Source organism: Pempheris klunzingeri, chromosome 19 (assembly GCF_042242105.1).
Source record: "Pempheris klunzingeri isolate RE-2024b chromosome 19, fPemKlu1.hap1, whole genome shotgun sequence".
NCBI classification, from domain to species: domain Eukaryota; kingdom Metazoa; phylum Chordata; class Actinopteri; order Acropomatiformes; family Pempheridae; genus Pempheris; species Pempheris klunzingeri.
In genome coordinates, this window is record NC_092030.1 from 7,338,970 (window position 1) to 7,361,367 (window position 22,398).

The 22,398-nt window shown below is 41.9% G+C and overlaps 2 protein-coding genes across 4 annotated transcripts in view; both read left to right on the plus strand.

Moving 5' to 3' along the window:
* The window catches only part of vldlr (very low density lipoprotein receptor), a 97,186-nt gene that overhangs the window by 35,591 nt on the left and 39,197 nt on the right, over nt 1-22,398 (plus strand). The window contains exons 15-20 of one of the 3 annotated variants that reach the window (XR_011585673.1): nt 1,513-1,654; nt 2,021-2,170; nt 7,167-7,226; nt 10,677-10,754; nt 11,387-11,556; nt 12,162-12,418. Coding sequence is in view for 2 of the 3 variants with exons in the window: in XM_070850016.1 (XP_070706117.1) it covers nt 1,513-1,654; nt 2,021-2,170; nt 7,167-7,226; nt 10,677-10,754; nt 11,387-11,556; nt 12,162-12,197 (636 nt within the window). In the remaining variant the exon portion in view is untranslated. Of the gene's footprint in view, nt 1-1,512; nt 1,655-2,020; nt 2,171-7,166; nt 7,227-10,676; nt 10,755-11,386; nt 11,557-12,161; nt 13,367-22,398 lie in introns of those variants that run through there. The other 2 variants (XM_070850016.1, XM_070850017.1) reach the window with 2 other exon arrangements.
* On the plus strand, nt 15,512-21,204 carry kcnv2a (potassium channel, subfamily V, member 2a). Its single transcript, XM_070851019.1, has 9 exons — nt 15,512-15,649; nt 16,324-16,470; nt 16,737-16,915; nt 17,028-17,199; nt 18,191-18,382; nt 18,807-19,061; nt 19,155-19,271; nt 19,496-19,621; nt 20,926-21,204. Exons 1-9 carry the CDS (start codon nt 15,512-15,514, stop codon nt 21,202-21,204), a joined length of 1,605 nt encoding a protein of 534 aa, XP_070707120.1.

A 22,398-nucleotide genomic window follows, 5' to 3' on the forward strand; every position in this document is an offset into this window, starting at 1 on the left:
TTGGTCGTCTGTATCTTTGAAATGTCAAAGATGCAAAAGATGGCAGATATGTAATGGTGTTGGTCCATGAGTTATGAGTGAGAATTGGTTCTTTAGCAGGATTTTGGTGGTTGCTCCTCTACTCATAGACTATGCATCGAACTTTGTGGTGTTCTATGTATTTACCCAGTTATCCAATATTTTCTCTTGTGGGGTTTCTTTTGTCTTCATTATACAGTCAAACAGAATAGGTTTGAGAGCAAAGCTTTCTACATTGCAGTATAAAAATAGATTTGCGTGTGAAACTATTGACACAGCTATCAAAGAATATTCTATTGCATGTTATTGCTGGTGCTCACTTGGCTCAGAGGCTGCGCTTTGTGCTGTTAGCTCAACAAGCACTTCTAAAATAAGTTGCAGACTGCCTTTAACTCTCAGAAAGCCAGTGGATCACATCCTGTATCTAAAACCTATAGTGTGTGCAGTATTGCGTTCTAATTATATCTGCATTCCATACTCATCCAGTGTCTCATATAGGCTTTCTGAATATCCCATGGACATGTGGCTCTCTCGCCGTCTCTCCCATCCACACCCACTCACAAGTGCTAACTTGCTGTCACTCAGATAACACATTTATTGAAATGCAGGATCTATGTTTAAGGTACAGTTCATGTCTGAACACTGTACAGTGGTGCATTATATAATTAAGCATCATGCTGTAACACTGCTTATAGTTAAAGTAACAATTGGTTACAGTTTACGCTGTTCTTCTATATTCCAGCTGATTGAAGTGCGATCCAGCTAATGACCAGATCATGACGCACTTCCTGTTCAGTGCTTTCATCACTTGTGGCCTCCTATTTCTCTCAAGGGAAATATGTTGTGCTCCTCAGGAAGTTCAGTTTATTGGGGTTAAACATGTGAAGAACAGGGTGAACATGTTGTCATGAGCAGTGAAAAAACCACCAAAGCTGAACAGGTCAAAACAGAAGGCCTCCTAAATCACTAGAAAATCCAAGGAGAGATGTGAATTTGGTTGACAGGTGTTCCCTGCAAAGTGCACTTGATGAACACCACACAGATGGTCTTCGGACACAGATGGTGGAATTTGCAATGTAGAATCTGTCCAATCCTGTTTCCACCCAGTATTTATATTCTACAAGTCTCAACACCCATCCATAAGGGGAAAAAACATGTCTCAAGAAAATAGTGAAATATCTCATGTTTTTGAAAGGGTTTTGTTTTTTCTGTATTTAATTAAAAAAACAACACAATATTGCTGAATTTCTGCTCACTTTACAAGGGGTGTTTTAGTAATCTTTTTCTTTTGTTTTGGTAGGTGAGTTAGCCTTTTGGGGAAAAGGCTGAGTGAGTGAATCAGTACAAAGATCAATTTCTGCAGGAAGCATTTATTGCTCAAGAAACAATTGATTGTAGTGATGCAGGATAATTGTATTTACACCATATAAATGCTAATGATATGGCCTCTGAAATTCCTGTATCTGATTGCTATATTCTTTATCTTCTCTCCAGGATAGAGTCTTCTGGACAGATGGTGAAAATGAAGCTATATACGGCGCAAACAAGTTCACCGGCTCTGACGTGGTGACACTGGCCAGCAATCTGAATGACCCCCAGGACATCATAGTGTATCATGAGCTGATACAGCTGTCGGGTAAGAACCTGCTCGGAGGGGGTGGAGGGAGGGAAAACGGGAGTAGCAGTAGGAATGGACTGACACAGTGCAGAGTTGGAAAATCATCTCATCAGAGGTCCTGTAGGCTTAGTGACGTCACAACGACCTTAAGTTCAGAGCTGATGTTTAGACACTTTTACAGCATCTGTTAATGAAGAGTAAGTCAATCCGAAAAATGACTAATTCAAGTACAAGGAGTACTCATGATTATCGTTTTAGCTATAACCCTGAACCCTGCAACTCAGTTTAAATGAGCTGTCTATGTGAGATGTCAGCCCCTTTCAGCACTGACGTGATCATATGTGATGTAGTAGGTTAATCAGAACTGTTGACTCCTGTGTGCAGGTACTAACTGGTGCACAGAGAGAGGTGAAAACGGAGGCTGTAGCTACATGTGTCTGCCTGCACCGCAAATTAACAAACACTCGCCCAAATACACCTGTGTGTGTCCGGAGGGACAGGAGCTGGCTGCTGATGGCTTGCGTTGCAGACCAGGTGAGTCACAGTGATTAAACCAGTTTATAATTTTTGGCATTTTATTGATTCATTACGTACCAAGAGCAGAAATTTGCAACATAAAATCATTTCTTCTCTCATTCATTTTGACACATTGATATAATCATCAACCAAACTGCGACCTGTACATTTGCATGTAACTGAATGTAAGACTCAAATCACATTTACATCAAATTCAAACAATTTCTGAAACAGGCTTGGCTTAAAAATTGCTTTTGTGAAATAGGCTCCAGGGCTTGTAAAGATGTCGCACAGTTTTGAAATCCTTGGAAACATTGAAATTGTAGGGCTGCACAATTAATAATTTAGTATTAGTTCAGACTTGTGTACAGTCTCGTGATGATTCTGCCACATTGGTTTGATGCAATGGGTCTTCATACTAAAGTCTCCTAATTTATTCGAAAGTTGCATCACCAAATGATGAGACTGAATTGCAAGAGGGATTAAATGTGCAAAGACATCTTGTTAGAGAGAAAGAAACGAGTAAAAAGAAAAAAAGAAACAACTATTCAGAATCAAGGAAACACCTTCCAGTGGTGGTGACAAAGAAGAAATACTTAGACAGCTCTAGATTTCTCAAAAATTGCAAGTGCGGGGGAATTTTTATTGAAGAATCATCTGAAAACTGCTATCACATCTGAGTAATGATTGCAGTTCTCATTTGATCCAGAATTTGCACAAGCCAAGCAAAGTGGGTCTAGAACTTTGCTTCAATGATTTTCCCATAATTGCACCAAAAAGTATTGAAACCCATTAAAAAGTTATTCCATTCATTATACATATGACTCCATGTTCTCCTGTGGATTCTGCATTACATTGCTTCAAGCACAATATCGATCAATCAATAATTGATAGAGCACAAAGTGGGAAATACTTTGAGAGAAGACTGTGAAGCCACTCAATGGGTGGCAAACCTGCAGCTGCTTACTGTGCTAATGTGCATTTCAATTATTGTACAAATAAAGGCGATCCTGTGCGTTCCTCTTTACTTCATCCCTTAACTGTGCTGCTTGTCTCAAATGTGCCTCTCCTTAAACTTAACTGATGAAAAAGAAAAGGCTAAAGGCAGCTGGGCTGTCACTGTGGACCCTCCAAAACAGAGAAACAATTGTAAGAAACAGAATTAATTTGGTCTGGTTCTTGGGCTTAAACTTGCTTTGATGCAAAAAGAAGCATTTCATCACTCCCTCCCTTTTCCCTCTACTTCTCAGCTGCTCAAGCATGTTTCCTCAGTGCAAGTATGTTCCCTCTGAGAGTCTTGTCTTCTATCTGTATCCATGCCAGCCACAAACCCAGCTGTCTGTCTGTATTAGTAGTTTGACAGCTGAATAGTAACTGAGTCAGTTAGTGTTGTGATCCAGTTTTTCTGCGCCTCTTTGGCAAGTCTCCACACCGTCCTCCTTCACATCTCCGCTGAGGCCCTGTCCCCCGTCTCTGTATTTTTGAAAGTGTCTTTGTCGTCTCACACTGACAGCTGAAATCTTTTGAGGTTACCGTCCTCTGGTGGTTCTTGGGCTCTGTTCATTGCTGTCTTCTGGTTCATTTTTGCCTGTTTAGTTCAGCCCTGGTCTGAGCTGCCTTCAGTTCTCTGAACTCATGAGTGGGATGTGACTGTGGTGGTGCCAGGACAGCTGAACTTTTTTGTGGCAGAACACCCATAAGTGATTGCTGAACATATTCCAAAACCATAGGAAATAATCTGCTGCTATAACAGCCTTCTCTGTAAGGTGTTGGATGGGGTTGAGTTCAGGACTCTGTGCAGGCCAGTCAGGTTCTTCACCAAACTGGAAGGCCAATTCTTCACGGACTTGTTTGTCTAAAGTATGATCACATGCTGTAGAAGATTAGCTTTTGTTTGAACTAAGGTAGCGTTGCTATATTTGTTCAAGTTCTCCAGTTATAGTCCTGAAGTTTCTTTCATCTGTGTGTACATTCACAAAATTCTTCAGGACAAGTGCAAATTATTAAGTTTCAAACATTTTCAATTTGTGTGGACATGTCTTTGCCAGCTAGATCACCCTAGGTCTGTTTGCATCCATTCACGCCTATTTTTCTCACAGTCTGTAGTTTACCAAGAAAGAACTTGAGTATTCGGGTGAAAAGTGAGAAAAAAACTACTGGTTTAATCATATTAATTCCAATGTTAGATTTGGTATGATCAAATTGATGCTTTTTTTAAAAAGAAACTACATCCTTGCTCTCCATCGGTCTTTCTTTGCTGTGAAAACATTGCTGGGAAACACTGTCCACTCTGTCCAATCTAGTCTGGTGCAGTTGTTTTTGTCTTGGGCTGTTCAGCTCCTTTCTGCGCTCTCACAGATTAGCCTTTTTATAACCAGGCAGCACCAGATAGGAACCTGACAGCTGAATTCAGTGCACATACTCTCCTAATTGGACTCAAACTGTAGACCGAGACACTGGTGCACACAAAGTACTGGAGCATCTCCCTGACAACTCTCTGCACCTCCATCCTGCTGAATGAAAGTCTGCCTAGTTAGCCTGCTCAGAGTAAAGAAGAGAAGTCCTACAGAAAACTGTTTCCAAGTGAGAACTGTGAGTTTCTGAGGCCTGCCCTCCTTTTGTTAACTCTTTGTTTTGTTGGCTCTCTTTCTGCAGTACTCAGTTCATATCTCCTTCAAATGTGTTTTATGTTGTATATTGGTGAAATTAGTTAAGATTGTTGGTGTCTCTTTCAAATGATAAAATAATTGACTGATGACTAGCCTCGTATGCAGGACAAATTTAGTGCCATCATTACTTATTTAAAAGATAATTCCAGTTATCACTAACTCCACTGAAAAAAAAATAAATAAAAATAATTTATCTTTCAGCTCCTCTCAAATACTAAAAATGAAAATTGAATGAAATGCATTTTGTTGGCATGCTGAGGCTGTTGGCCTGAATTCCAAGCTGCAGAGTTAACTGAGGCTCTAGTCTGTTGTACTTCACACAGAGATGCTAGTTTGTCTTTTACATACTCGGTACAACGGAGTAAAAACACATCAGAGGAAAAAAATGTAATAACCATGTCTGTGGAGAAGTGGTAAGGTGTTTGCACCAATAAAAACAACTCTGCAGCTCTGTAGCAGCCTGCCTGGTCTACAGGACTGTAATGGCCTTTATGCAGCCTGCCTCACCTCCTCACAGGCTGTTTGGGAATCTGGAGCAGCCTCCTGGCGCTTTACAGCTGCTCTGATGAATGAATGTACCACCCACACCGCCAAGGTGTGTGTCTGGTTTCTATGCACAGTTTTATGCAGCTCTTGAGTGTCTTTATTCCTGTGTGTGTATGTGTGAGAAGGAGTGCATGCATGCAGTTCCAGGGTGTGACTCTGAAGCTTGTGGAGCTTTTTTTTGTGTGTGTGCGTCTGCGAGGCTCCGTGAATGGTGGGGTTGTCTTGTGAGTGTCTTTATGTGCGTGTGTGGTTCTACAACTGTGTTTACGCGCTTGTCTGTGTTTCTGGTGCCATTTGAAACTGAGAATGGTGTGGAGGGGTTAAAGAGGGTTGCCTGTCACTCGCTGAATGCTCCTCCCCCCACTCTAGTTGGGCTGTAGCCAAAGGCTCTTCACTAAACCTCCAGCTAACACATTTATCCCATTTTACAGCAGTTGCAGCTGAAATGAATAGGAACTGTAGAGCATTTTGTAGTTGCAGCTTGGAGCGGCTCTAATCTTGTTAGTGAAAGAAGGTAATAAGCAATGCTCTTCACTTCAGGGCTGAACCTGAAACTCCCACTGAGGGGTACATCTAACGTCCTTTAGACACAACTGGGGAGTGTTTTTCCTTCAGGCTGAACAATCTCAGGCTGAAATAAAGGATGCTGACTCTGTTGGGACTCCACTCTGCCCACCACTGTGTTCCCTATCCGTCATTACCCCAACCAGTCCATAAAACAGTCAGTTTTAGATTAAAGGTTTAACAGTCTGGATAAGATATTGACAGACCCAATCCTATCTCAGTTCTAATCAAATATGCTGATCAAATACAAATCCTGTCCAATCCCTTCATGGATTTATGTAGAATGACCTTTCAGCAGTCTTGAGGGTACTTTTGGTAAGTTTTTAGTGTAAATGGCTTTGTTTAGTGTTTCTCACCCAAAACCTTGGGCCACACTGGGCTGAAAGCTCGGCCATTATAACCTCTTCTTGGGCACATCTCGCCCTGATCTCTAACTCCAAGAATTCTGCACCCTTTGACTGTCTTTGTTGTCTCTTTGTTGGATTGTACAAAATGTGCTATAGCAGTGCATTGCTAAAAAAGTGGATTCCTTAATGTTGTTTTTGTTTGATAAACGACTTGAATGATGAGCGAAGTTGTTAATATAGATAAAGAGAAATAGATAAAGCCTTAGTCTGAGTTTGACTGTGCTTAATGCTGTTTTGTTTTGGCACTACGATATGCATCACTTTCAGACCTAGCAGCCCTGTTTTTACAGTAAACACACCACTGCCTCTGCTAATCAAGGCTGTATTGACGAGCCTGTAAGGATTTTATCGTAGCTGCAGAGGTCTGTTCTCCCGTTGTAGAGATGCTGAAAGGAATGTCCTGAATCGATGCGGTTTACTCTTATAGTGTAGCTTTAAACCTGTTTAATTGCTCCTGAATGTCGTCCCTCACTTTTCCTCTTTTGTGTGCATCTGGCTTGAATGTTAACTGTTGTATCAAAGTGGGAAAAGCATAAGAATTGTCTTTAAGATGTATCGCTGTTACTGTTTCTACATCGTAGAAGGTGTCTGAACTGTCTTGTGTCTTTCCCTCGTGATGGCTTGGCTTCTTTCTCGCTGAAGAAAAGTAGATCCCACTTTCATCTATCAAGTGTTTATTTACTAGTTTAGTCTCTTGAGATCCGGTCTATTTTCAAAGAAAGCCTATTTGCATGTGTGCGGTTAGAAAATAGGACATCTTCTGTAGCCTGATGTGGTGTTTTGGGTTTTTGTTGTCAAAAGCATGACTCTTGGCTCTCTCTGTGACAGACCCTTCTACCAAAGGTTCCTCAAAGGATGATGGGAAAGCTCTAATACAGCCACCACCAGGTAAAGCTATCAGCTGTTGCCTGCTCTGCTGCCTCTCTGGAGTCTCATAGCCTCATAGCTCGCATTAAAGCATGTTGGGCTTTATTCAAAAATTAAATAACAGTGATTGTTCTCCTCCCTTACCGTGGATTCAGGAGGTGTTTTTCCATTTTAATTGTTAAACAGGGGAACATCTGTCTCTTAATTGTTCTTGGCTGAAGCCACAGTTGCAGTTCATTTGACTGTTTCTTTTGAAACAGCATTTTTGTTAATCTACAACTAAAATTAAAAGGTAAGATCACTTCTTGTGTCCACGGTGCCATATAAACATTTTTGCCATCCTGGGTTCTCTTGTCTTTTCCTGTCTGCTGTATCTGTGTGGAGGCTTCTGTCTGTGCTTCGGGGTTTATTGTTGTTATGATGCACTAGTTTCCAGGCCTTGTTCATTTCAGATATCTGATTTACGTTAACCTTTTTAAACTTGATTTGGACCACATGGTCTGGGAGACATTTCAGGGGAAATTCCATCCTAGCTGCTAATTTTATGAACCCTTTGAACCTAGCATTTATAGTTTGTTTAAAAATGGCACTCCTACACATCAGGCACATACACACAATGTTTTTCTGTACACCCATGGATAGAGTGCACACAGGAAAAGATGGCAGCTAATGCAGCATGAGATTTTATGGTGCAGATTCATCAAAATGTGAAGAGATAAAAGCAAAAAAACCAGAGTCAAGTTGTAGTCCACATAACTCTGTTGCTATGCCAAAAAATCAATTCCTTGTTTGCTCATTCACTACTACCAGTATGATATACAATCAATAGTTTACTCTCTAGTGAGCAATACACTAATAAATCAGTGTCATTTAGCATAATAATCAACAGGTTTATTATAGCCGGGCTGTCTAATTAGAAGAGGACCTTAGCATCCACTTCACTCTGTTAATTAATACTTTTATAAGAGGGTGTGCTGCGATGATCAGAAAGTACTGCACACACCATACAGTCATTCGCCTTCATCTTGTCTTTCTACTCATGATTCAGTGTTTTCCTCTGCACCGCTTCTAACACTTTTTCAACCTGTGGCTGTTAAAAAGAATCTTGATTTACTGGAGACCTGTTTTGATTTTCAATAGCTGGTTATGTTGTTTAGACTTTAATGATGTTTGCTCAGGCTGAATTATTTTTTCTATATTTTTTTTGTTTGGCCTTTCTTGCTCCCTACATGTTTCTCATTGGATTTGATCAGAATTCATTGTAAGTCTATTAAAAATTCTCTGTCTATAGTTGTGAATCCATTTCAGGTCGCTGTTTTTCTTTTTCACATTTATTCCTCCACTGATGTTCGACCAGAATCTTTGGCACCAGTTTTGTCATGAGGATTGATTTTGTTCCTGGTATTTAAGTACTATATGTACTATTGTATGTGCTTTGTGTCTGTCTGGGGTCAAACGTCTGGCTTGACTTGGCTGGGTGCCTGGCTGTGGCCACGTTGTTCAGTCCTGTGATATTTCAGACTCACAAGGTTGCAAATGTGATTGATAAACTTGTGTTGGAAAGAAGTGTTTGCTCACTAACTTTGTCCTAATCCTGGTGAATGACTTTCACATTGAAACAGGGACTCTAATCAGCAGCACAAGGAGCACAAAGGTTGCTGATGAGTTCCTGCTTGTTTCTCATTACAGCATTTATTCTCATGACTTTTCAGTTAGTCTCACCCTTGATTTGTGTTTTATAGCAAGCTTTGGTATTTTTAGACCTGGGCCCTATTCTTACATATTTTGGGTTCAAAATGAGAGTAGCTACAAAAACCTTTGGAACTGGTCCAGTAGATTGCATCAGCTGGTAGTAGCAAAATGGACAGCAATGTCTGTAGACTTCTCTTTTGGGGGAACTGACCCCAAAGGAAGTACATCCACTGAAAGTGACCTGGAAGATCCTTTTGTTTAATGGGAAACAGTAGTTCTCTTCAAAGCCACCAGACTCCATTGACAAAAAAAAAAAATCAGGGATTGATCCACTGCTGATCCAATTGCTTAATTTGTTTGTGGTATTTTGTGGCTTTGTGTTTTTAAGGGTTAGTTTGGATCTAGCACAATATTTGTGTAACACCCAACAACCCAGACTAAACCATCACATTCTGCTGCTTTTGTTCCTGTAGAAATATCTGGTGGATATAACCACAGTTCAGAATTAAACTAACGCTGCATAAGCATGTTTGTCTGCATGCGCAGCCCAGGAGCAGCACCTAGTGGCAGAAATAAGGAAGTGTCCTAGAACAACTGCTCCGAATCAGTGCGATTGTTCTATTACTGCACACACTCAAACCCTTCAGACATCTTCAGGAAAACATTGTGACAAGGCACGTAGTTGTCAGCACTGGACTCATATTCTTTCGCGTTATTTTCAGACTCAAAATACAACCCTGATAAGTGTCTGTCACATTTTAGCATATCTTGATATAGTATGTTGCAAAGTATCCAGTGTACAGCTGTTTTTAGGAAATTACAGAGCGTTTTCAGAAAGGGAAACTTCTTTTCTTTTAAAAGAAACCAAGTTTTCCTTTTGTTAAAAGATTCATGTAGGTCAGTAGGTTGTCAAGTGGACTCGGCAGAGTGCCACACAGAGTAAAGAATTCACAAAGTGTTTAGAGACTGACCAACATATTTTGGTCTTTTCATGGAATTTGTCGATAGGGAAAATGTAGTGGAACTGTTTTTTTAAAAATCTGTTAAACCCAAATGATTAAGTATTCACAGTGTACTTGGCTTTTAACAACGTTTTATTGTTGACTTGTTCAGGTTTAGCTTGTGAGCTGCTCTGTGTGTTGTTCACAGAGCAGACGGACCAGCATGAAGAGCATGAGTTACCGAACCCTGTTTTTTGTCTCTTTGTCTGGAAGTCTCCGTCGCTGCTTTCAGCCGAGCTGTTTGCCAGTCATGTCACTCACTTGCCGCTGACACCAGAGCACTCAGGCCTGCTGCACCGACACCCTGAGACTGGATAGTGTTGACTGAGGGAACACAGTGAAATGATTCTTTACAAAGTGCTGTGATAATGAAATAAAAAACGATTCTGCACATTTCTCATCTATGAAGTTTCAACAACTATTCTTGGGGAATCCAAAAAGAGGACGTTTAAACTTCAGTGATCATTGCAGCACTGTTTCACTAGTACCCCTCAGCAGAGATGTCTCAATTTAGATCAGCACAATGGAAAAAGAATTACTTTCATTTATCCCCTTGAGGAAATTCAATAGTAGTAATGCTGAAGCGCTCATGCACACCCTCCCACTCCACTCCATTCCCAGGCCTCCATGTCACACAGTCACTTAAGAGGCCTGTATCAGTAGAACATGTCGGACTATCGTCTGACCAAACCAGGAGATGTCTTTTTAAGACACCAGTACTGTTTGCAGGGTGTGTTGGCTTTAAAGTGGTGACCTGTGGTTTGGTTTGTTTTTTCAGAAGCCAACGTGAGCACGTCGATCCAGGTGGACTCCACAGCCAGAGGGTCTGCTGCTGCCTGGGCCATACTGCCTGTCTGTGAGTGGAAATCTGTCACTTACAGTGTACACACAGATAGTCGAATGGATGTCTAATGGCTTGATTAAATCAGTTAATAAACTTACAGTAATAACTTAAAATCTAATTATGGTAATTGCTAAAAAATTGCACTCAATATACTTCACTTTAAACCAACGGCTGGATGGGAGCGCTCCCTCAAATCTTCCTTTTCACAGGAAAGGCAAAATACAACTACCACGTACATGTTGTAGTTAAATACTAGCATGCAAGCTTCAAGTACAGCCGTGGTAGATCCTCTTTTTAGCTGCACATATTTCTTTTTTGTGCTAAAATGGCAGCTCACAGTCCAGCTGTGTGAGCAAATGTGACAAAATAAGCATGAATGAAGCAGCAGAATCCAAAGTGAATAAACTGGTGGTTAAAGTTTACTAATTACTAAATTGAGGTTAAAAAAAGTGAAAAGTTTTTTTTTTTTTGTCATTTGAGAGCATGAATGATGAATTTTTGGCAACAATTTATCAAAGATTTAGCTCCCAGATATTTACTAGGATACAAACAAACACATACATGTGTCTTAATAGACGTGGGACCTACACTGACCCATCAGCCCTGGTGCTCAATCATTGATTATTGTCTGTGTCTGTGCTCAGTGCTGCTGGCAATGGCGGCAGCAGGCGGCTACCTGATGTGGAGAAACTGGCAGCTGAAGAATCAGAAGAGCATGAACTTTGACAACCCTGTCTACCTGAAGACCACAGAAGAAGACCTCAACATCGACATCACTCGGCACAGCGCCAACGTGGGACACACCTACCCTGCGGTGAGTACAAAACCAAATAACCTCAGAGCATCATGGGTAAGACTGGTAGCCAAACAACATCAGAGGCTGGATAAACTCCTCCTGAAACACACTCTCCCAACCAGTTACCAGCAGAGAATGCTAAGTGGAATCTGCCGCTGCAGAGTTTCTGAGCAGCTGTGCAGTTGGAATCATTTCATCCTGACACAGAGGATGGAGAGGCTGCCTGTCGGTGACCTCGGCTCTCTCTCTGACCTGGTGGCTCAGTGCATTATTGGCTGTCCACAGAGCAGATCTCTACACAGATTAAACAGATTAACCAAAACCCAGCCAGAGTCACGAGATGGACACCCTGACCGTAACAGCTACGGTAGACTTCTGTTAGTTCACACAGTAAGAAGAGCAAAATGGCTGGAAACTGAACTGTCTGAAATCAACAATTTATTTGCAGGTTAAAGAGACAAGATGCTTCTTGTTACACAGTGAATGGATGTATTGTTGGCTGTGTTTTCCCTGTGGCCAGAGCCACACCAGCTGTGTCTTCCTGCTTCCACCAAATAAAGAAACCATACCTTCAATTAAGCAGATTCTTTCTCTCTCCTCCCCCTCCCTCTCTCTGCCTCCAGATTTCGATAGTGAGCACAGATGACGATTTATCATGATCGTCCGGTTTTTACGGCAACCCATAGCGTTGCATGTCGCCTCTTCGTCCCCATGCCGACGGTTGTCCGTAGCAGCAGCAGCAGCAGCAGCAGCAGCCCTTACAGTACGACCACATGCCTTCTGAAGTGCATTATGTCATTACGTGTGGAGAGGATGACCGGAAGAATTATTTATGTGAATACTACAATGAATTATGTGTCAAAACCGTTTTCATCCGAGTGTTCAGGCTTTTGTTTTTTCCTTTTGGTACTTACTGTTTTTTATTGCCCCCCCACCACCATCCTACCATCTTAAAGGAGTCCGCCATCTTTTCACAACGAATGAGAGGAATGCGGTGAATGTCACACCTTCCAGGACTTTGTGTGTTCCAGCTAAACCTGAAAACTGACGAGTGCAGTTTTTCTCTCGCCAAACAGATCGACTCTGCTGGACAGGATTTTACAACTGGATCTGAGCTGTCAGTGCGACACATTACAGATGGTGAGAGGCTCCCCATCTGACCATATTCAGGGTGCAGAGGGGTCATGGGTCATTTAGGAGTGAGCCATTCTTGGGGGAACTTAGTCCAAACTTTATTTCTTACCTACTTTGATCCAACAGGCTCAGATGTGTGAATATTTATGAACCATCATGTTTTGGGCAGTAATATCTAAGATGTAAGTTATATTTGTTTTTGTGTCCTTTCCAACTGTATCTCCTGGAGCGCATTGTTTCAAGCTGTTTTCTCAGTCATTATTATTATTATTATTATTATTATTATGATTCTGATTATTATAGATGCTGTGTAAGGATCACCAAGGATACAGCATTTGTAAACACTGTAAATATTTACCCATTGTCCTTCAAAGACATGACGGTCAATCAGGACTCTCTTCAATGCACTTTGATCAAATGTTCCTTGTGTAAATAAGATTGTATACATTTGACATGAAATCAGTTTTTTGCTATGGTTGGGCATCATACCAGGGTTCAGATGTATTTAACAAGAAAGAAAACGCTGAAAAAATAGAAAAAATACAACTGAATTTGGTAAAAACTATTTTGTATGTTTCTGTGCTGTTGCTGTGAACTTTTTCTAGCCTTGTACAGGAGGGAGAACACTATTAAAACTTAAACTCTGTATCTGTGAGGAAACCGATTTGCAAATCACTTAAATTAAAACCTAATCCACAACGTTGTTCAAAATATGGCCTCCTGTGCTTCTTATCGTGTGGGTGTGTGTGGGTATGACTCACTTCAGACTTCAGACCAGGTGACTTGAGATTAAAGCCATGTCCCCAGTTAGGAAGATGCAGATTTTTACATCAGTTTCTAGGTCTAGGCAAGTAGTGGCAATGGTTAATGTTTAGGTTAATCTCCAGGAGTAAACATAATTCTATGTAAGTGTGTGTGGACCCGCTACAAGGTGAACATGAAGGGGTGTCTACATACTAGTGGAGGTTTAGTCTGGAGCTGGTTTGTTCCAATGAAGGGAAATGTTGATGCCACAGGATACAGTAACAGTTACATGATTGTGATTCTAACTGTGACCGCAGTACTCCGATGCTTTACTCAGTAGTACCAATGCAGCAATTTAAAGATACTATATAACAAGGAAAAGCCCTATACAAAAGTATCAGCAAAATGTATTTGAAATATTGAAAGTGAAAATGGTTTTTTTTGTTTTGTTTTTTTCCTGCAAGAAAGAGCCATTGACTGATTGATTGATCAGTGTGTAAGCAGTGTTTCATTGTTGTAGCTGATCGACATGTAGTTAGATTGATCTGCTTTAAATGTATAGTAAAGTAGTTCAGGGGTCGGGTGGCTTTGTAGAGTCACCGTATGAATCATGATCTAAATGTCATGGCTCGGTGTTTGTGTGAGATCCACAGTTCGGAACATCAGCGGTTCCATTCTCAGCTCTTCCAGTCTACATAGCAAAGTATCCCTGAGCAAGATACTTAGCCCAAGTACAGGTACAGCCCAGTGTGAGTCCCGACTTCATTACGCAAGTCTCTTAAGTGAAAAATGTGTTGTATAAAACCACCATTTATTTTGTGTTTAAAGTTAAACTTATTCTGAAAAGTAACTATAGCTGTCGGGTAAATATCACAGAGTGAAAGAAAGTCCAGAGGAATCACTGCTCCTGACCCGTCATGTGAAGGAAGGGGGTTGAGGTGGTGGGAGAGCCGCCAAGTCGGCCTCCATCCGTTCATTATCCCTGTTTAACTGCAGCGAGGATTAATCTCCACCTATCTGACTGCTGGGCATCAAACACGTGGGTGAAGGCTGAGATGTCGGATGTGAAGGTCTAAATGACAGAGAGGAAGGACTCAGGCAGTCTACCTGCATATTCAAACATTAAATACTTTATGGGTCATACAACAGCAATAACAAAAGCTTCAACATCTTTTTGACGTGGACAACTAGAAAACTGACTTAAATGAACCCTCTTCCCAAACCCCAACAGTCTTTTAATGATAATTATTCTATATGTTATATACACTCCCATTACAGCAGGTGCCTCACTGGCTTCCCAGTAGTGTTTTACAGAAACGGTAAGCTTAAGAGCCTAATAACACTTATTCCCGTCAACCTTACATGGAGTCATTTATCCGAACCTTAAAGTTTTGAATATGTACACTGTGTAACCTTTGTAGCCGTGCTTGTGAGCGGTCTCTACTGATGTTTGTGTTACTGACTTTTATTTTTTTAATGACATTCCCATCAGCATTCAGCTCACAGCACCGCCTCACACAGGCGCCAACATGGCGTATTGTTCCTTTATTTGGTCACCTGCATGCAATGTCACGTATGTAAAATATTAGTAGACATAATTATGATAGGTTCATCTGACACTGACTTCCTCTTTCCCATCCAGCCCCTGATAACCAGATTTGTGAAGTTATGAGATGCTGAGTGTGTCAGAGAGAGAGAGAGAGAGAGAGTGAGAGAGAGATAAAAGAGGATAATGGTATTTAAACTTAAAGCACCCAGATCATCTCAGTCAGCCGCATTACACTACGAGGGTCACTTCCTACCTCACTACTCTGTGTGTGTGTGTGTGTGTGTCCTACCTCCTGACTGTGTGTGGTTGTTGGCTATGTGTGTGTTGACATGATTTCTTTCTGAACATGTGTGAAGCCTTTCCTACCCTTGCTGTATGTTTGTTCATTTGTACTGCTGTCTTGTGTGAGTGATGAGCGAAGATGCCACCTCTATGTGTGTGTGTGTGTGTGTGTGTGTTTGAGAGGCTGATGGGGTTGCCAGGATGTTTCTCCATGCGGGTTAATTGGTTTTAGGTCCAAACACACACGTTCAGCAGCGAGCGGCCATGCTGTCCCACCTCAGAGCCCGTAGCAGGAGCTTGTTCTCCAGCTACAGGCCCAGCAGCCAGACTCAAGCCATCAAAGAACCGACTGACTGTGTGGACTTCAGCAGCACCACTCTTAAGCCATGGAGCTCCATGCAGGTCAGACACTTATTCATTTAATCATTTCATTCATTACACGTACCCATGCTCTGTGTTTTTCCATTTGTTCTAGTTCATCTACTCTTCAGTTTTACAAGATTGTGTTTTCAAACCACATGTTCCCTCAGTAGACTTCGATGTAGGTTACTTGAAAAAATCTTAGGTCCTCAGATAAAAAAAAACAAAGATTCAAAGCATAAGACGATGTTATCTCTAATGTGGCAATGTTTGTTTGGTTTTTCTCACAGGGCTGCTACTTTACAATTATTTTCATTATTCATTAATGTCCCAGAACCCAAGTTAACATCCTTAAATGGCTGGTTTTTGCAGAAATATATTCACTTATAGAAAAGAGAGAAATCAGCTGCTTCAGAAATTATTTACAGCAGTAATAAAACAATTACCAAAAATTCATTCTCTGTTAAAAGAATGAATCAGTTAACTGACTAATTGATTTCACACTGTGACAAAGTGTTCTCTCTAATGCTTTAATCATTCTATTTCTCATAATTCTTGCATTTGATACCTCGTATGTGCTGATATGTTCAAAACTTTTTTTCTAGTTTTCCTCGGTTGTATTCTGCTCAGTTTGATTCTGTATGTTGTCTCATTTGTGTTGTATACAAGCATAAAATGCTGCATTCGTCAGCACAGTTTTTGTGTTATTTATGAAGGATCTGGGCAGAGACATCTATGATATTTATGCTGAGTATGAAGATGAAAATGAAGAGGAGGAGGAGGATAGTTTGCTGGTGTCTCCCTCCCGTCTGCTGCTCTCTCCAACCAAACACTTTGCTCTCAACATCAACGTTGGAGGAACGGTATGTTTTGTAGCAGATTTGTGGTTTTTCTCTGTTTCATATCATCGTGAATTGAACATTTCTTGTGGATTGGACAGACATTACTTGACTAGTAGGCTTGAAATTATCTGTTAGTTGCAGTCTTAGTCACAAGGATGTCAAACAGCTTCAACAAGTTTGAAAGGAATTTGACATGGACATCTGTAATCTGCACACTGTTTCAGTTATTAAATGTGTTTTTTTCACCCTCGATTAGCTTTCGAAATGCTTCCTAATGTCTTCTCCAGGTGTACTACTTGCCCTACAGGCTAGCTGTCAGGTATCCAAAGACGAGGATCGGCAGGTTGGCCACATACACAGACCACAACAGGAAGTTGGACCTGTGCGACGATTACATCGTCCAGAGCAACGAGTTCTTCTTCGACCGGGACCCTAAAATCTTCCATAACATCTTCAATTTCTACAGGTGAAATAAGAGGCAACACACTGGTACTTTCACACACACACACACACACACACAGTGAGATTCCCTCTTCATATTATGGGCCCCAGTCTCCTGTCTCTGTCCTCCCCATCAGAACTGGAGTGCTGTGCATTAAAGATGAGCTGTGTCCCCGCAACTTTCTGGAGGAGATAAACTACTGGGGCGTCAGAATCAAAAACAGTCAACGCTGCTGCCGCATTTCCTTCGAGGAGAGGCAGGACGAGCTGAACGAGGAGCTGAAAATACAGAGACAGCTGATAGCAGAGGTAGGGGGGGGTGTTTTATATTTTTGTATGGGATGTAGAGAAGCTCGTACTTGTAGCTGTGGAGTCTTGCAGAAGAAAGCCTGGTTCCAAAAGGTGTTCTGGTGAATGTTTCAATCAGAATGAGACAATCAGAGCCGAACTATTACATACACGACATTATTCATTAAGCTGTGTCAGAGACTGGCAGATAGTGACATCTTAAACATGGTTACATTCAACTGTTCGACTGTTTTCCCTGCTCTATAATCACATGATCATAATACGCCAGCAAAGCCATAGAATGGGGGGGGGGCCACAGTCTGCAGGTTTTCATCACCTCGGCAGATAAGCCACGCTCCTGTCCCAATGTATTTATCATTGGTCATTTTATCTTAACAAAAACTGTAATTCAAAAGTGAATTGCTGAACCATGGGGGACTAACAGTAGCTGCTAAGTTAGTTAACTGACACTAGCTAGTCTAACAATGAGGGGGGGGCTGCTGTTTATGGTCTTTGGTCCTCCTGCATTAGAGCATATTTAAAAGATGAATAATGAACAGTACTGGATTATAGTATTACTTTCCCACTTCAGACTCCATGTGTTTAAAAGTTGTGGTGATAAAGTCATGACCTACCAGCTTCATTGGTAGAACACTTGATGTTTGTTTTTTTTTATTTCTACCTGTGAGGCTTCACCAGTAATCTTCTAGCTGACTCTGGGTCTGTCTGACCTACATTATAAATCACTGTCGCTGTCTTGACAGATGGAGAGTGGAGAATAAGCTTTTTCTTGGCACAGATTTAGACACATGTTTCCATCCTGCCATACAGTTTGTTTGAGACGTTTTTATCACCTATATACATGCATAGCCTCTGTTTCTGTCTGTGTTTTAGAAACACAGTTTCCACAGTTGGTCTCGCTTATTTATTTATTTATTTATTTATTCATCTAAAAATGTTTCTCCTGTTTCCGCTCTGTGACTGGGATATATTTCTGCCCCCTGTCCTCCAGGTGGAGATGGAGGAGAACGAGGGGCTGTTTGAAGGCATGGCCTTCGGGCCGACCCGAAGGAAAATCTGGAACCTGATGGAGAAGCCCTTCTCCTCGATCACCGCCAAACTGATCGGCATCACCTCCTCCATGTTCGTACTGGTCTCGCTGGTCGCCATGACGCTCAACACCGTGGAGGAGATGCAGTACAAGGTGTGTGTGTTTTACTTTGTTAGTGAAAACATAAAGACCACTAAAATATTACATCTCAGTCCCCAGCACCCAGAAACTGTTTGTGGTTGAAACATTGTCATGCTTGCATGTGTATGAACATGTATATGCTTAAGTTTTTAATGTGAACACATGCACTTGAACACACCAGTACGGAAATTTCTCTGCAACAATATCTTCATACATACAGACGCTCGACACCTTTTGCTTTAAGCGTGTCAAGCGTCTGTATGTATGAAGCCTGTTTTCTTCACAAAAACACTGAATGGTCCTTTAATGTTGGTCATTTTTATTGCAAGCATATTGAGTTGGTGTGTTTGAACACAAATCTCTCCAAACAGTCCCTCTTACCATCTGAGCAGATCATCAAAAACAGGATATTTTCCATCTATTGTTTCACCTCCAGACGGCGTCGGGCCAGCTCAGCGGCAGATTTTATGGCGAGTATGCGGAGACGTTCTGCATCACCTTCTTCACCCTGGAGTACCTGCTGCGCCTGGCGTCCACCCCCGACCTCAAGTGTTTTGGACGCAGCATGCTGAACACCGTCGACCTGATTGCCATACTGCCGCACTACCTGCAGATGGTCCTGGAGTGCTTCGAGGACGAGGACATGCACCTGCACTCCGGAGACATTGAGGCCGTGGCACGTGTCGGAAAGGTGAAAGGGGGCTGATGGGAGCGAATACGATCAGATGAATAGGTTGGTCTGACCCTTATTTATTGGTTCTTCTGTGCTTTTTCTCTTCTGTAGGTGGGTCAGGTTCTGAGGATCATGCGCCTGATGCGGATCTTCAGGATTTTGAAGCTGGCCCGTCACTCCACAGGCCTCAGAGCCTTCGGCTTCACACTGAGACAGTGCTACCAGCAGGTCTGACTCATGTTAAATAACCCAATTATAAGTATCAGAGGAATGACTTTGACTTGTGTCCTCATACTTGGGTTCATCCAGTAGGAGCGATAAATGAAGTGTTTTGACGTGGCCCACGTGGACAGAGACATGCTGGACTGATGAATCTAAGACGTCTACATTTCTCAGCACAGACAAAGAAAACGAAGGAGGTGATCTAAAATAAGATGTGTCTGTGTGTGCAGGTGGGGTGTTTACTGCTCTTCTTCGGCATGGGCATCTTCATGTTTTCGGCCATGGTGTACACTGTGGAGCACGACGTTTACAACACCAACTTCACCTCCATGCCGCACGCATGGTGGTGGGCCGCTGTGAGTCAACAAACACCAACACTCAATAACCAAACTGTCAATCAGCCTGCGTTCTGCCTGTTGTTCACCTGTGCTCTGTTTCCTACATACTAAAGTCCCTCTAATGTCACTGCACATCACCCTTGTGACAAAGTGCACTACTGGGCACAAGTCTGTCATACAGCTACTAGACTGGACCGATTAGGCTCAATGAGATGCATGTTGGTGGATCAATATCTGGCCTTTATGAAACCTGTTTGTTTCCGGTAGATTAGATGAGATACGACTGATTCTAATCTGTCTACGTGAGGGCTGGGCTCTTGCAGAGTTTGAGCGACCCCAAATGAGAGTGGCATTCTGGTTTGAGTTTAAAGGAAGGTCCAACCAGCACAATGTGATTTACAGTTATAATCCTTAAGATTTCAGTTTCGGTTGGATTTGGTTCGTAGGTTACTAACAGTTACTAGTTGGGGCTCAGCTTACACTTATGGCGTTATTAGATGTTTCCTTGCTCCAACACACCAGATTCACATGAATGGGTCCTTATCAGGCTTCTGCAGAGTTCGAATCTCATCGTCAAAGATTGCAACAAATGCAGTAAGTTGAACTTGTCAAATTTCTACAGTATCAGAAACTGACTAAATACAAAGGCAGCAACACTATTTTTCAGTGATCATGCCACATTTGTCACACTGGCTGACTAGCTGGGCACAGGCCTCCTGTCCAACACTTAAAGCTGTACGGTCAGTATACCATCAGGCCTTCAAGGTGCTTGACAGGAAGACAAGCTCCCATCACCACTGTCACTGTGTGAGAGATGGAAAACTTGCCGAGCTGAGTGAATATTATTGAATTTACAGATACTCGTCTGTAAGATTCTGCTTGGCTTGGCTCCTCCCCCCACTTAGTGCTTTTATAAAGCAGAAAACAACTGATAAGAGCAATTCACATATGGACAGCCTGCAGACACTATCAGACACTGATCAGACACTGTGACACACATCGTTCATTTGAAGTGGATTAAAATCATGGTTAAAAGACAATCAAATCTGTTTTATCTTTTCTGTATCATATATTGTTGCCCCTGTAATTAGTATTTGATGTGTTCATATGAAGTGTGCTCTGCTATATGTACAGTATTGTTGTTCCTGTTCCTCCACCCATGGAGTTGAAAATCAGCCAACATGGCTAAACTGGCACATTTACAGAAATGTCTAGTAATGTGCAAATAAATAAATAGTAGTATTTTTCATTGTTGGCATGAAGCCTTAACTTTTAGTTTAATCAGATTTTCTCCTTCTTCCTGTGTCTCTTACATCCTTCAGGTGAGTATTTCCACTGTGGGCTACGGCGACATGTTCCCTGAGACCAACTTGGGACGCATCTTCACCTTCGCCTGCATCTCCTTCGGCGTCATCCTCAACGGCATGCCCATCTCCGTCCTCTACAACAAGTTTTCCGACTATTACACAAAGCTCAAGTCCCAGGAGTACGCGGCCGTCACCAAGGCCCGCGGGAAGGTGCAGTTTGCTAAAAGGGCGGCAAAGAAGCTGGCTGAGTGCTGCGAGGACGTGGTGCAGGCAAGGACGCCCCGCCTGCTGTGAGCCAGGTTGTAGAAGTCTACAGGAAGATTTGTCTGGAGTGACGGTCAGGGGTGTGATCAGGACAGCAGAGGCTGCCACTTCATGGAGTAATGGGACTGGAAATGATAGTGAGACATTCTGTACAGGCCATTCTACTTTAAGACCCTGGGACAGGACTAGACTGCAGGAGTCATGGTGGTTTGAACAAATAACCTCTTTGGACCTCAGTATAAACAGTTCAATTCACTCCAAAACCTGTTTATTCACCCTCTGAATTGGTGTTACATGTTTGGAGTAGAAAACATCAATGTATGGGCAGTTTTATCCATTTTATTTTATTGATTTGCCAAAATGCGGTATACCCATATATCCTTATACTCTTTTTAATCTACATCCATCTATGGTAAGACTGTCCGTACCAGCATCATCACTGACCTCTACTCTTCCTCCATACACACTCTGTCCAATAGCCTCTAAAGCTCACAAGTAATCCAGGATTCAGGAGCTAACAACAATGGGGCCGAAAAAAATAATAAGTTGAAGACCTGACATCTGGACGATGGATATTAGAGCTGTTTATCTGCCCCATGCATCTCTCTCTCTCTCTAATAATAAACCTATGTCTCTTTATCTTGTCATCATAAGGCTGTACAGATCTGTGGGTTTTGTGTGCACACACGTGCATAAAGTGTGTCAGAGTCATCACAGCTGAACTGATTACAGTGAATCCTCAGTGTCACTGACTGAACTGGTGGGTTTTAATGGAGCTCCCCTTACTGCCACAAGGTGATCAATGTTTTTTGGACAGGTGGCTACTTATTTAAGAATGGAATTGTTTGACACTTTGGGAAAAGTCACTTCCCTGCAGAGCGTTAGCATCATGTCTGTGAGCTAAATGTGAAGAGACAGCCAGTAGGTGCTTCACATTAAGACTGCAAACATGGCTCTGTCCAAAGATTAAGAAGATCTGTGGGCACTGTGAGGCTGCCTCTGGCCAAGACATAATCTGGCACCAAAGATCCCACATAAAACCACAAACTGTCATTTTTACCAATAGCTTTTTGCACAATTTAGAGAGCTTTAGAGGTTCCTCAAGAAGTAGAGGTAGATGGAACCTGTTATGTTTGGACAGAGCTAGGCTAGCTATTTCCCCCTCCTTTCAGTCTTTATGCTAAGCTAAGCTAACCAGCTGCTGCTGAGGCTTCATATTTAGCG